We start from the raw sequence: 13,958 nt of genomic DNA on the forward strand, positions 1-13,958 counted from the left end.
TATTTTCACCAAACACCAGGGCTTAATTTACCTTGCACTTAAGTTAGTAATGGAATACCCAAAACACAAATCGACAGCGTTGATATGCTAGAATCTGGTAAAAATTAGACCGACAGTGTCTGGCAACCCATCACACATGAGAAGATCTATTCAAAGGAAGAGCAAATAGCTGTAACTATAAACTTACTCTTAAAACAGAATCTTTAAATGATGATCATTTCAGTAAAAAAAGAGAGGAGACAACAGACGAACATCATCGTACTTAAGAGATTATTTGATAAATTCTAAACACAAACCATTAAGTAGTCAATAATTCATTAATCTTTCAAAGTCTATTTCCATTTGTATGAGCATGCATTGATGAAGAATTTCTCTACTTCACAATTACAAAAGACACTTGGCCTCTTCAAGATAGATGCGTCTTGAGATTACTCTGTGTTCGTGATTTGAACTTTCAGATTTTCAGCAGTAGATAGTTGAACCAATTCCAATGTGAGCAAACAAATGTGGTGGTTTAAGGTGTAGTTTATGTTCAGTGACGTCCACGAGTACTTTGTTATCTTCTCATACTTTCACTTTTCATATGTATAATTTATGATATACATAAACCACAAACTTATGATATAATTCTAAACATAAAATTATATTAATTGGTTCCAAATTCAGATAAATCATAAATCTAATAGAAAAGAAATCCCATTTCATAAAAAAAAAAAAGAAAAAAAAAAATCATTTCACAGAACCAACCTTGGAAATCCATTCAACAGCCTCCATTCTCAAACCCAAATCTAAATCCCCACCTTTCAACCTTGTTAAATAATCATGTCTAGGCATATGTTCAGATTCTTTCTCAACCATTAACCCAACACACTCATCACTATGCAAAGAAAACAAAAAAAGGCTACTGTTTGGATTAAAGTTTTGTGAATGCCAAATATTTTCTTCATAGTTTATTGCTCCAGCAACTATGAAGAAAATCCCACTCAAACTTTCTTTCATCTTTCCTCATCCTCCTCCATTCAAATTTCCCACCATTTCTCCTTCACTCAATTCACCCCCAAGACTCCTCAACACAAACATAAACACTCTTCTCAGCTCCCCGGTCAGATTTCGCCACGTCTGCAACTTCAACGACTCAGGTACTTCCTTCTTTACTTCTCTCACTAATTTACTTGGAAAAATGAATGATATTGTGATTAATTTTTACTTTTTACTAGACTTGGTATCAAAGTTGGAACTTGGAAAGAGTGATGGGAAAAAGAAACCTGGAAAGGGCGTGACTGGGATATTCTGGATTATACTAGTTAACCTTGGAATATTTGTCGCTGATCATTGGTTTCATGTACTGTAAGCTATGTTTCTTTTATTAAGACATCTCATGCAGTAAAGTCAATGCTAATATCCATTTTTACTTTTTTTGTCTATCAACCTGATGGATACTTCATTCTTTTGCAGCTTCGGGAGATGAAGGCACTTTATTTGTACCACAATTTCCCTGCTTGGTACCAATTTGTGACTGCGACTTTCTGTCATTTTAATTGGTGAGGACACTTTACTTTTGAAGGATGTATGCTGCTACGTTTGTATTAGAACTCGCTCAAGAGTGTAGTAATGTACTCAATTAAATATTTGAGTTTTGAATTTACTTAGTTGCTTCCTGATTTTCCTTAATTAAATATTTGAGTTTTGAATTTACTTAGTTGCTTCCTGATTTTCACCCTCTAACTAGGCATGTTCGTTAAAAATAACCAAGAAATTATGATATAATTCTAAACACAAACCACAAACAAAAACTCTCCTTAAAAAATTCAAAATTTTCAACAATTCTCACACATGCATAGATAAAAACAAAAGTCCATACCCAAATTCACAATTAAAAAAATAAAATCATATCTTTAAAATAAAATTTTACAATAATGTACGTACCTCGTGCTTTTCTTTGGATTCCAACTAAAACTAATGAACAACAACTAGTAAATTCCCAATAATCAACAAAACCCGGTCTTGTTTCTACAGGAATCAAGACAGAATATATACTGGATTGGTCTGTAAACAGGATTGGATCAAGATGATAATTAGATCGAGATGATAATATTAAACTGGATTGGATTGAGACGATTATTTTGAGGAAAAAGAATTTCAATTTTAGGGCTCTTGAAATGCGGCGGTGAGAGAGAGCGAGAGGACAGAAAGAAAGTTATGTTTTATATTTCCACCAAAATAATAGAGTACGATTTTTTTTTGTTTCCCTCTTTCGCGAAATTTTCAAGTTTTTAATTTGTAACACTTTTCCAACGATTTTTAAGCGTTGACAATTAAATCCGGAAAATTCACCCAAATAAAACAACGTTTTACAACATTGCCAACGCTTATTTAACGTTGGTAACTTGCTAACGGTAAATAACCGTTGCAAAGCAAAAAAAGTGCATGTTGTAAATATCCTATTATGGTGTAGTGATGTCTGGAGAAGAAGACATCACACGTACTTAACATTTTGAGAAACTAGAGACTGCATAAAAGGAGAACTAAAGCGAAAACCAAATGAAAGCTTTGTCCTAGTGTGTCTCCCTCGCCTCCTCGGAGTCTAATCCCACTGTAAAAAGATGTAACTTAATTTCGTCATATCAAACGTGGGACAGAGTTCATACATCAAGAATTGAACCTTAGAATAAGTTAATCTAAAGTTTCAAACAAATTTGATTTTGGGTTTGTAGACTTCTTTTATTTGCTCAAACCAGAAAGAAGGGATCCATGCAAATCTCAATTAAACAACAAAATTGATGATTGGAAATGATATATACGTCTTTGAACAATATGAATCCAATGCTGCCTGATCTGGTGATGGTTCATGTCAAGATCTGGGAGATAGCTAGGGAGAAAGAGAGTTTTCTCATTTGAAAAAAAAATCCGTAGAGGCAATAGAGGATGAGAGAGTTTGGAAAGAAAGAAGGCTAACTGGTATAAGTATTGTCCTGTTGTTTATTTTTGTCTGTAATGGGGTAGGAGGGATCTACCTTAAAAGGAGTAGAGCGCTAGCAGTTCTCTATATTTAACTGAAAAAAGTTATTCTGATGCGTTTTAAATTAGGTTACATTGACACGGACGCGGGCATGCTTGTCGGTGTCTGACACGGATACGGCGAGCAGTTGAAGATCGACACGGGGACACAGATAGGAATAATTAATTAATTTTTTAATAATTATAAATTTATTAAATTAGATGGTAAATCCGAAATTCAAGGTAAATTAAATATAATATGTGTCCTACACGGACACGTGGATACGGATCTGACACAGATTTTTTTCAAAATATGGCGTGTACATGTAACCTAGGTTTTAAATTTTGTTTACAGATGAACTAAAAACAACCCTTATTTTCCAAAGCACTTTATTCTTTATATAGATCATTTTCTGATAGATTTTAATTTTTATCATTTTTGAAAATGATTTATTTATTTTTGTTTGTTCCTATGTCAATCCTTGCTTCCGAAAAGGTCTTACAAAACATTTCATAATTAGTTATGGGAATTAGCTCAAACGATTGGACAGCAATAGGTGGTGGTACGGTGTGGTGAACAGGGATAATCGACAATTGGACAATGCGTCTTAGGAAGTTTCCCTTGAAGATGAAATGGGAACTGAACAGCAGTATTCAGCGAACATTTGGTGCCTAGATCAATTGATCTGTGGATTGTGTAAAATGTGAGCGAGATGAGAGTTTTAGTTGTTGTACAAGAACAACCGCAAATTGCCCTAACTGGTACTTCTGAGTTTCCCTTAGGGATACCCAATTGGAGAGAGGAGAGAAGTAGGTGGATGGACCAGGTTCTCCGTTCTTTGTCGAGTGAAAAAAAAAAGGAAGACTAAAATATGAGTTGGGGAAAAAATCTAGGGATGAGCAAGGCCCAAAATATCGATATCGATCAATATATCAGTGTACCTAAAAACCGATATATATCGGATATATCGGATATTTCGGATATATCCATTTTTTTGGTAACCAGTCCAAACTATTTAAAATATCAAAAATATCGGATATATCGGAAATATAATATCGGAAATATCGGATATATATCGGAAATATATTGGAAATATCGGATTTATATTTTAAAATGGTCAAAAAGTCAACCGATATATATCGATTATATCGGAAATATCGATTATATCGGCGATATAAAGTTTCATATCGGAAATTCCGATATATATCGGAAAAAAAAGAGTTCTATATTCGGTGGATATATATCGGAAATATCGATATCGGTGTACCAAAATACCGATATATATCGGCGATATATCGGATATATCGTCGATATTTTGGTCCATGGGGATGAGAGGGTAGAAGACTTCTCGTAGTTTATATTGTAGGTCCTACCTTAAATAGGTTTAAATGAGTAATGGTTAGTAAATGACTAAATTACTCGTGGCAGGTGTATGTGAGTATATTTTAATGACCAGGATTCAATAGCTTAATTGCCCCTGCTGATGTATAGGCAACTGCCTTAGGAAGGTAACACAGAAAGATCTGTTACTACCTTCCTTAAGAACGCTCACATAAGATGACTAGACAACTTTAAGTGGTCGTAAACTTCAAAACGTAGTCTGGAAGTTCATTTGAGGAGGCCTGTCATTGAGTTGTAAAATGATTGCCACTGCCACATGATATTTTGCATCAGAGGTAAACTACTTGCATATTTATTTTATTTTCTTGCTTCTTGTTTTTGTTGTTTGAACAATTTTTCTGTTTGCCTATTATACTATTTAACAATAACTCGTCACGTGTGCAAGTCTCAGTTGTTTGCTTAGAAGGTAGTGCATAATTGCAAGATAAGTTTCATTTAAAATGTCTGAAGTCCTTGACGGGTAATCTCAATATTTTGTCACGTTTGAAGCGTGTTGAGATAATTTTTTTCATCTTTTTTCTTGTTACTGTTTCATTTAACGTGTCTGAAATTCTTTCGAGGTAGGTTTTGATAGTATTAAATATCGCAATCGTCAGCATTGAATCTAGGAAGGTTGTTCACTTCCTATCTTGCTTCAATATGAACATGCTTTTCCTGTAAGACTAATGTAGAAACTTGTATCGGTCGTTACTTTGTGTACGTACGGTGTTATATCGATACTATTTCTTGGTATCAATACTTCTAGAACTAAACCTGACGTCCTTATGCATTGTGTTGGGATGCCTTGGTTCTTATTTTAATGGGTTTTGTCGGTTACTAATTGAAGCTGTCTGTTATATTTGACTCTGAGTCGCCTGGTAAACAGTTTACGAGAATGTTCTTATGTAGCTTATCTATTATGAGCTATAGGAGTATATGACTAGCTTATTTGAACATCATATGTAATGTTTAGAACCCTTTAGTTCATTTATAACTTAGTGAGCTTGTATTCACGTAGAACTTCAGTAACCTATCCCGAGTTTGTCACTTTCTACATACTTAGATTACTGATAGTCCTCTCCATTTGGCCACCCTATGTGAACTATAGATCGAGCAAGTATATATATAGTAAATCGCAAGACCTGAAAGGGTACATAATTAAGAGAAATTCACAGGGTTTGGAAGAGTTTCTAGTTTTTTATGTTTTTACTGCAAGGATATGATTCTTTTGTTCTTTTGTTTCTACTTGCATTTCTCATATTGTTTCTGCTGCTGGAACAACTTTTCTGCTTGCCTATTTATACTGTTCAACGTAAGTCGTAACGATTGCAAGATATTCTGTTGTTTGCTTTGAAATAGTGCACAATTGTAAGATATGTTTCATTTAACGTGTCTGAAATCCTTGCCAGGTAATTTAGATCTTTTGAGCATCGGGTGGAGATGATATTTCTATATTTGTTTTGCTTTACATTTCCCTTAATGTCTGAAATTCCTGTCCGTTAGATTCTATTAATATTCATTAGCGCAATATTTACCGTATAGTTTAGGATGGTTGTTAACTCATTATCATGCTGCAACCGAAACACGCCATTTTTGTAAGATTAATATATGTACTTGCATTTGTATCGTTTTTTACTATGTCTGTAGTGTTATATCATGGTATCAATACTTCTTGAACTAGAACTGACGTCTTTATGCGTTGAATTGGAATGTCCTAGTTATTTTACCTTGTGTGATCATTCTTTAATGGGGTTAGTCACTTAGTCTTATATCAATAGAAGCTGTACATTATATTACACTTTGAAATGCCTGGTAACCTTATTGGTTTACGTAATTGTTATTTTGCGACCTTAGTTTTTTATGAGCTAAGATATTGCTTTCCCTCTGTGTATGGGCATATGTTTAGGACTAGCCTACTTTCAACATCTTATTTAATTCTTCCTTTGATTCATTTAAAGTCAGAAACTTAGTGAGCTTGTATTCGCGTAGAACTTCAGTAACCGATCCTCAGTTAATTGTTTCAGAAGTTTTTATTAATCCTCTTGGCCACCCTATCTGGCATACAGAACTAGGACAAATAGTAAACAGGGAGACTTAAAAGGGTTACCCTTGATCAAGTGTTGGCTTTCATTGCAGTTTTTGGTTATCTTTGCACGATCTCTCTCTCTCTCTGTATACAAGTAATCGTCTGACTCTCTGTGCATGTGCATGTTTTCCCCCTTTGTGTGAAGTCGTGTCAGTCTAGGGGAATTAGCAGGACTTTTAGTGGTGAACACTTGAAAGTCGTGCAGGTAATATATTATAGCTACTGCAGAAGATGCCCCCACGGATTTATTTTCTTCATTGATTTATTTTTTCTTCTTGCTCATAATGGTTAGACTGGTTTAATGTAGTGTAGACTCTGGGATCTCAATAAAAAATACTTGACAATGCCTCCAACCGGTTGCAACTGCCCCTGCCCTTTGGGCATTCTGGCAACAATTCCATGCACTACCTTCAAGGGGGCTTGTAACATACTTTTGCATGCAATGGAGATGAATCAGAAAAATTAAACGAACTCTCATTCATTGAGGTGACCTTTATGTCAATGCACATTTGATCTCTTAGAAAGTGTAACACTTGGTAGCTAATGGTTCATTTGCAGATTAGCAAGGTGACTAGCTGGAGAGACTACAGCTTTGTGATCTCTCATTCGTAACTGAATCTATATTCCAAGATAGTTTTGTTAGGGTTAGCTGAAGGTAGCCATTCAGTTATCTCCTCCTTTTCAACTTTTGCGTTCATAGTATATTGGCCAATATATTCCTACACATTCCTACACATATATAGTTATGAGTTTATGACTATTTAGTATGTCTAGGTACTTTCATTTTTTTTCCCCTAAATAGTACCCGTATTTTTTTTTCTCCTATTAGTACCCCCAACTCTCAATTTGTTTCAATTTAGTACTTTAGTCTCTTTTCCGTCTCAATCCGTCTAATTTCACTGTCTATTTTGCTAATGGCTCGAGTTCACATGTTTCTCTAATTAGCAAGGCTAAATAACCCAATTAGGTATGTGTCTTTACAAACGCATGGAAAGACAAGGGACTCGATTAATTTGTGTCTACGTAACTAATTGGGTTATTTAGCCTCGCTAATTAGAGAAACCAAGCACACGCAGTTAGCGAAATTAGACAGATTGAGACTGAAAAGAGACTGAGGTACGAAATTTTTTAGACTGAGGTACTAAATTGAAATAAATTAAGAGTTCGTGGTACTAGCAGGCGAGAAAAAAAATACAGGTTTCATTTAGGAAAAAAAAATGAAAATACGTGTTACTAAAAAGTGAAGAACTCTATCAAATATTATGATTCTTATCACACTATTTGGGCCTTGGTCTTTTTCATTCGCGAATCATGATATATTGGAGTCTGCCTACCGATTTAAATTTTAACTATTACTGAGGCAGCATATTAGAAAAACACCATTCAGTGGAAAACTTTCACACTGTTGGAATTCTATTACGTTTGTCAGTTGACATTTTGCACTGTTGTTTGGCAATCGAAGTTATGTTCGAGCAAAATTATGAGGACTGGGTCAAATATTTCCATGGATATCGAGTAACTGTGGCCGTTTGACTAGTTTTGGCATCGAAGGAAAGATCCTTAGTACCCCAAGTTTTACAGAGATTAGAACTATAGCATCTTGAGGCAAATCAAGCCAGTGTCTCTGATCACTGGGCAAAAGCCAAATATGAATTCAGATAATTTCGTACCAACTTAAAACTGAGTATGTCAACGGTTTGCTCAGGTGAGTGGAGGAAAGTGCTTTGGAGTGTGACTTGCAATTTGATGAGAAAACTATGGGCGTATGTAAGTCTTTTTTTTCTTTGTTTTACATATACAAACCAAGGCCCTGAAGGTTTTTTCAAGTTCTTTGATCCTGTCAATAATAATACCTTCACGGAAAAAAGTAATAATAATAAAAAAAAAATAAAAAAAAAAATCCTGTCAATAACATTTGTCCCTGGATCTGGGCTACCACGAGAATATCCCTATAGGGATGAGTGTTCCGAGACCGTTGGATCCGAAATCCAACGGTCCGAAAATCAAAAACAAAAAGGAAAAGAGAGAATATGGGTTTGTTTTTGATTTTCGGACTGTTGGATCTCGGATCCAACGGTCTCGGCTGGCGTCCCTATGAGGATATCCTCGGGATAGACAAACTCTTTGTCCCTGCCCTTTTATAATCCCACGAATTGGACAACCCCATGCTGAAGTAGAGAAAAAAACACACACTGAAGTTTGTGCATTCTGCATTTTGACGGCGCCAAAACATTGAGAACACTATCCGCCACATCAAATCATCTTTTTCTGATTACTGCAGGCCGCTCTGCTAACAAAATTTGGGCCATCCGAATCAAACACAAAGGAGCTGCAAAAGGCCATTCTCCATAGATGAACGCCAGTATTATGAATTGGACGAGTTTATGCGGGAAATATTCAAACATGAGCCAGTACAGTCGAGCAAAGATTATGACAGGAGAATCTAATTACTGTGAAGACCAACTGTAATATAAAGTACAGACGGAAATAATTACTTCTTGTATCTTTTCATTTCATCAAGGTAGAAATTATGTCAGTACTCTTTAGGAGATAAACGAGGAACCAAACTCTGCACCTTACTATTACATTTTAAAAAACACTAAATCGTTCTAAAAGAACAAAGTAATCTATTAAAAAAATTGAACTTGATGTTTCATCTAAAACAGGAACTCCGAATCTGAAAGTTCTAGAACCTTGTGGGCACCTATTGGTTTTACACCTGGTCGAAATCCATTTACTTCAATATACCTGCATCAAGACATTAATGACAGTTACTTGAGCTTATCAAAGTAAAAAAAAGGAAGCCATAGTTACTTGCAGTTACTTCTAAGATTTGGAGTTGTTCTATTCCCTCTCTGAAGATTAAGAGCAACTCACATTTCTTTCAGGAAAGGGTGTTTGTACAAGGCATCTGGAATCCTTCCTGAGAATTGGTTGTGATCCAAGTACCTGAATTTAATGGAGGGTAAATGCACAAGTCGGAGAATAATGAAAATAGTAGGACAAGCATGTAAAAATGACCCTGCTGACTCCAACCATCAAAAACATCCCTTGAATACTTGAAAGGCATCCTTAAGGATGAACCCACCAGTCCACCACGTGCTCAATTAGTTAAGATGATTTAGCGCCTAGCAAAATCACTTTGCAGGCCATGTGTCAATCAAAAATGGAAGTCGCGTTACATCTATAAACGAATTCAACTCTTTCTCCACCACTAAAAAGGTCTTATGACTCAGATGTGCATCTGATAATTGGTCAGATATATATAGATTAGGCCCAGACATTCTGAGGGAACTAGTCATAATATGTAATTTGCATGCTTCATACTCTAAGCTGGTGGTAAAGAGTTGGCATACATAAATTGATGGATCTCAGTATCTCACACCTAAATCTTACAGATAAATATTTGGCCTAAACAATTGACATAAGGTCCGATCTAGATTTTTCTAATCACATTTGTAGTCCTCACTGAGCTACTTGGGAATTTTTCTCATAAGGCAAGTAGGCAACAGTGCAAGGTGTTGCGGAAATCAATTACGGGTATAAGGCTCATTTTGAGACTCATCAGTACGCTTTGTGTTTGTACAGTTCCCTGATTGTTGCATCCTTATTCCTTAGTGTTGTGTGAGAAGTGTAGGCTAGATCAGTAGAGTTACGCTTTGTGTTTGTACAGTTACCTGAATGTTCTATCCTTATTCCTTAGTGTCATATCTGAAAAGTATAGGCTATATCCGACAGCTTTCTCCTATCATCAGGACACAAATATTCCCCATACAATAACCAAAGGAGACCTAGCAAGTAAAATTTGGCAGAGATAGTTTGACTCACAAGTAAGTCAATTTAGGAATATGAGCAAGTCCCGGTGGAATGGTCCCAGACATCTTGTTGTAGGATAAGTACCTACAGCAGAAAAATAAGTAATTAATAACATGTGTGCATACTCCAAGAAGTAGTAATCAAGCCAAGCACAAAAAATAGTTCCATTTAGGATTAGCAAAAGAACCGAACTCTAGAAATTGCATAATTACAAATTGAGCAATGCAAGTCAAGAGGACATAATAGTTGAGAAAATACATTCTCTGAGCTAACAGTACTCACAGAATCTCCAAATTTGTTAAGTTTGCAAGCTGAGCAGGGATTCCTCCAGTCAAATAATTATTGTTTAGGTACCTGGATCATTCACAGGATAAAACAAATCAGGGAGCACTGACGCTGAGATAACGAAGCTGCACAAAGTCAATAGTTCATAGGAAAGAAGTAGTTAACAAGAATCAACTTACACGTTCCGCAGAGCAGGGAAGCTTCCCTCTAAACGAATAAGCTCCCGTATTGTGCCCACCAAATGATTGTTACCGACATCTCTGAATGGTATAATTCAAAAGAGAAAATCACATGTTAATGGTGATCTCCAACTAAATTGTCTACTTAGCATGGTAGGAAATTTATATTCATGAAATAAATCACTACAAATGAAGGAGAAAACATTACAAATGTCTAAGGTGTGGGAGATTGCCCAACTCTGCAGGAACCCGCCCAGTAAAACGATTTTCATGAAGATAAAGATAACGCAGCTCTGGTAGATTAGCAAGTTCCTTGGGAATTTCTCCTTTAAAACTATTGAAGCTAAGATACCTGCAATTTTATCTGGTAATAATCAAACCGGGAAATAGGACCTCGATATAGAAAAAGAAACTGGAAATAATTTATATGAGGAGAGTACTGACAGATGCGTCAATTGCTTTAGTTCACCAATTTCAGGAGGAATGACATCTTGCAGTTTATTCCATCTCAAATTTCTGAAAGTTAAGAAGAAAAGGTTAGCAGATAGGTGAAATACAGATAACCAATGAAACTGAATCACGAGACCGGATATAACGAATGAAATTGTTCAATCAAGGGGATAGACAGCTATATCAAACTATGATATGATGTTTTCTGTTGAATATGATGGCCTTACTGAACAAGGAAATTGGTCAAATTGGACTAAACTCTAAGATGTCTGACGTGTATTGACTTATTGTTTTTCTCAAGCAATTACCATGTTAAACAGATATTGCAAATACAAGTCACGTTACTTACGAGTAATCCAACTTCCAACATGTATAATGCAAAACATAGCGGAAAACATGATCATGTCATAAGAAGTGAAATGAGAATAAAGGTATTCCACATAAATAATGACTGAGGGATTTTAGAAACATACAGTATTTTAAGGCGCCTTAGACGTCCAATTTGAGGAGGAATTGGCCCAGTCAATTTGTTATTATGGAGATCCCTGTCAATTGACCACCGCAAGATTAGGAAAGTACTTGCAAAGAAATCATTGGATTGAACCATAAATCAGTGATAAATCAAATTTAATATAGTCTAAAATAAAGTTTGTTATCTTGCAATTGACATCTAATCTGAACTTAATATTTTCCTGGGAAGCAAAGAAAGTTTTCAGTTAAAGAGAACAAATGGAGACACAAAACTATTCTGAGTATCAAGATCCACATGGTGCAAGATGAGCATATCAAAAGGCATAGCTGTGTTTCTGTGCCTAGTCTATACGGTCAATCTCTTTCTTCTTTTGAATTACATTTAAGTTGCTAATAGGTTATAAAATGTTCATAGACTTTTCACGGCTTGAAAGTTCAGATGAATCTTATCAACCATACAGTTGCGTGTATCGTTAGTAAACCGAATCTAAGAAAAAACTCTGACCAACCTCTTAACCCTAAGTTCTTGTCGTCCTTTTTTTATTGTATTTCAAATAGATCACTAGAATACTTATTTTATCAGAATCCTGTAGTTAACTAATAAATCGTTGGATGAATGATAAAACAAATATTCACTATGCTCAATGGATTCAAATATATGATTCATATATTAATCTAATTATCCTTCAAATGTCGTTTCGAACTTGGGTATTGTTTTTGTCTGGAATGAAATACAAAACATGACTTCTAATAGCAGTCACAAATATGCTAAACTTGCAATAATTATATAAAAATGCAATCAAAGCCAATTTGATACTAATGGCATATAACAAGATAGCATACAGTCAGAGACGGAGAGTACTTACAGCCTTGTCAAATCTAACAGATTGGTTACAGCAGTAGGAAACGGCCCAACAATTGATACTGCATAAACTTCCCTGCAAGCAAAAGAGTCAAACATCAAACATCAAACATCAAATACCAAATGTAGTTTTAAAATTTATAATGCTTACAACTCAGTGACAACTCTATAGTCTCCCTGTGTGGAACATGTAACGCCAGACCACGGAGGTAAATCACCATCTCCACAAGGATCATCTCCAACCCATGCATAAACTACTCTCCATCCAAGTGATGCCTTGATTTCATTCAATGCTTTCACTGCAAATTAATATAAAATTGAAATGATATATACAAGATCTAGAAACAAGTCAATAGGTTGTGAGTTACCATCTCTTTTTAGGGTTTTGCAGTGAGCAAAATTGACAAGTATAGATAGAAAACAAATCCAAGTAATTAACGATCGAGAAGACATTTTGATGAATATGAATTTGTCTTCTTCTCTCTCGTTTATACGTCGTTTTTTCGTTTTTCCAGTTTTGCCCTCGACAAACACTATTATTACAGCCCATGCCATCCGAACTTTCAACAATTCCATCCAAAATTTCAATAATTTCATCATAAATTCCGGACAAGTTTTCATAAATTATTATTAATTTAATCCCGACAAATTTAACATATCAAAGACCATTAATAAGGAGTAGTTGAGAATGCTCCCAGTGACCCACATCAGCCCCCCTTTTTCTCTGAGACCGATACATCAGATTTTACAATATTTCGGCGTTAAAAAAACAAATCTACGCCTTTTTTTTGCCGATTTCTAAAAAACAAAATTCCTTCTTTCTGTACTCTCTTTTCAATTCTACAAAACACCCCCAACTCAGAAAAAAAAAATCATCTCTTCAAATCCTCTATTACCAACATTATTGAAGTTTCCTGTCTCTCTCACACACAAAAAAGATGCATTGGAAGAAGTTATAAAGTTGAATCCAAGAGGCGATTCATTCCTTCCAAGTATATCTCTCTCGCTCCCACTAACCCCATTTCATTTTCTAATCGAATTAGAAGACAAACTCTGAAGATATGGAGAAAAAGAACGCACTTTGAAGAAATTATACAATTTGTTCTTAGATCAGGTACTCTCTCTCTTCAAATCAAATTATCTCTCTCAAATTAATTAAACGATGTTTATATTAGACATGTGAAAAAACAGATAAAAGGAACGCACCTCTATGTTGATAAGAATTCCAACCGACTTGGAGGCTTTGGCAAGGATTAGGAACTCAGCGAGTGTAAGGAGTTTGCCATTGTTCTTATTTGCTGGGTTTCTTGCCATTGTTCTTCCGGTACTGCTATTTGTGCTAGAAAAACAAATACCAAAATGAGTGTGAGAACATTCTTCCTCAAAAAGATTAATGGTAGGAGGAGTTCGTGAAGGTGATCTACGATCATA

General features: G+C 35.3%; 2 protein-coding genes across 3 annotated transcripts; one reads left to right on the forward strand and one right to left on the reverse strand.

Annotated features, from left to right (window-relative positions):
- Positions 1-967: 967 nt before the first annotated feature.
- Positions 968-1,634, forward strand: LOC147472916 (rhomboid-like protein 11, chloroplastic). Of its 2 annotated transcripts, none has more exons than XM_086588062.1 (3): positions 968-1,139; positions 1,218-1,342; positions 1,456-1,634. In XM_086588062.1, exons 1-3 carry the CDS (start codon positions 968-970, stop codon positions 1,543-1,545), a joined length of 387 nt encoding a protein of 128 aa, XP_086444188.1. In that variant the 3' UTR covers positions 1,546-1,634. The 2 variants fall into 2 exon arrangements, with proteins under 2 accessions (XP_086444188.1, XP_086444189.1); XM_086588063.1 differs by having other exon boundaries at positions 1,218-1,347; positions 1,456-1,542.
- A 7,310-nt stretch (positions 1,635-8,944) lies between these two features.
- LOC147472917 (uncharacterized) lies at positions 8,945-13,043 on the reverse strand. Its single transcript, XM_086588064.1, has 11 exons — positions 12,896-13,043; positions 12,679-12,826; positions 12,532-12,603; positions 11,668-11,739; positions 11,189-11,260; positions 10,953-11,096; positions 10,745-10,825; positions 10,563-10,634; positions 10,293-10,364; positions 9,342-9,413; positions 8,945-9,212 (listed from the first exon to the last, which is right to left on the reverse strand). Exons 1-11 carry the CDS (start codon positions 12,978-12,980, stop codon positions 9,122-9,124), a joined length of 981 nt encoding a protein of 326 aa, XP_086444190.1. The 5' UTR covers positions 12,981-13,043; the 3' UTR covers positions 8,945-9,121.
- Positions 13,044-13,958: the final 915 nt, after the last annotated feature.

Source organism: Coptis chinensis, unplaced genomic scaffold (assembly GCF_015680905.1).
Source record: "Coptis chinensis isolate HL-2020 unplaced genomic scaffold, ASM1568090v1 utg6399_pilon_pilon, whole genome shotgun sequence".
NCBI classification, from domain to species: Eukaryota; Viridiplantae; Streptophyta; class Magnoliopsida; order Ranunculales; family Ranunculaceae; genus Coptis; species Coptis chinensis.

What these genes read in the sequence shown, in the direction of transcription:
- LOC147472916 (XM_086588062.1), top strand. Translation starts at nt 968, where the DNA reads ATGAAGAAAATCCCACTCAAACTTTCTTTCATCTTTCCTCATCCTCCT. An exon ending in CTGCAACTTCAACGACTCAG is followed by an intron (nt 1,140 to 1,217) that starts GTACTTCCTTCT and finishes ACTTTTTACTAG; the next exon opens with ACTTGGTATCAAAGTTGGAA. An exon ending in TCGCTGATCATTGGTTTCAT is followed by an intron (nt 1,343 to 1,455) that starts GTACTGTAAGCT and finishes ATTCTTTTGCAG; the next exon opens with CTTCGGGAGATGAAGGCACT.
- LOC147472917 (XM_086588064.1), bottom strand. Translation starts at nt 12,980, where the DNA reads ATGTCTTCTCGATCGTTAATTACTTGGATTTGTTTTCTATCTATACTT. An exon ending in TATAGAGTTGTCACTGAGTT is followed by an intron (nt 12,604 to 12,678) that starts GTAAGCATTATA and finishes TTTTGCTTGCAG; the next exon opens with GGAAGTTTATGCAGTATCAA. An exon ending in CTGTTAGATTTGACAAGGCT is followed by an intron (nt 11,740 to 12,531) that starts GTAAGTACTCTC and finishes GTCAATTGACAG; the next exon opens with GGATCTCCATAATAACAAAT.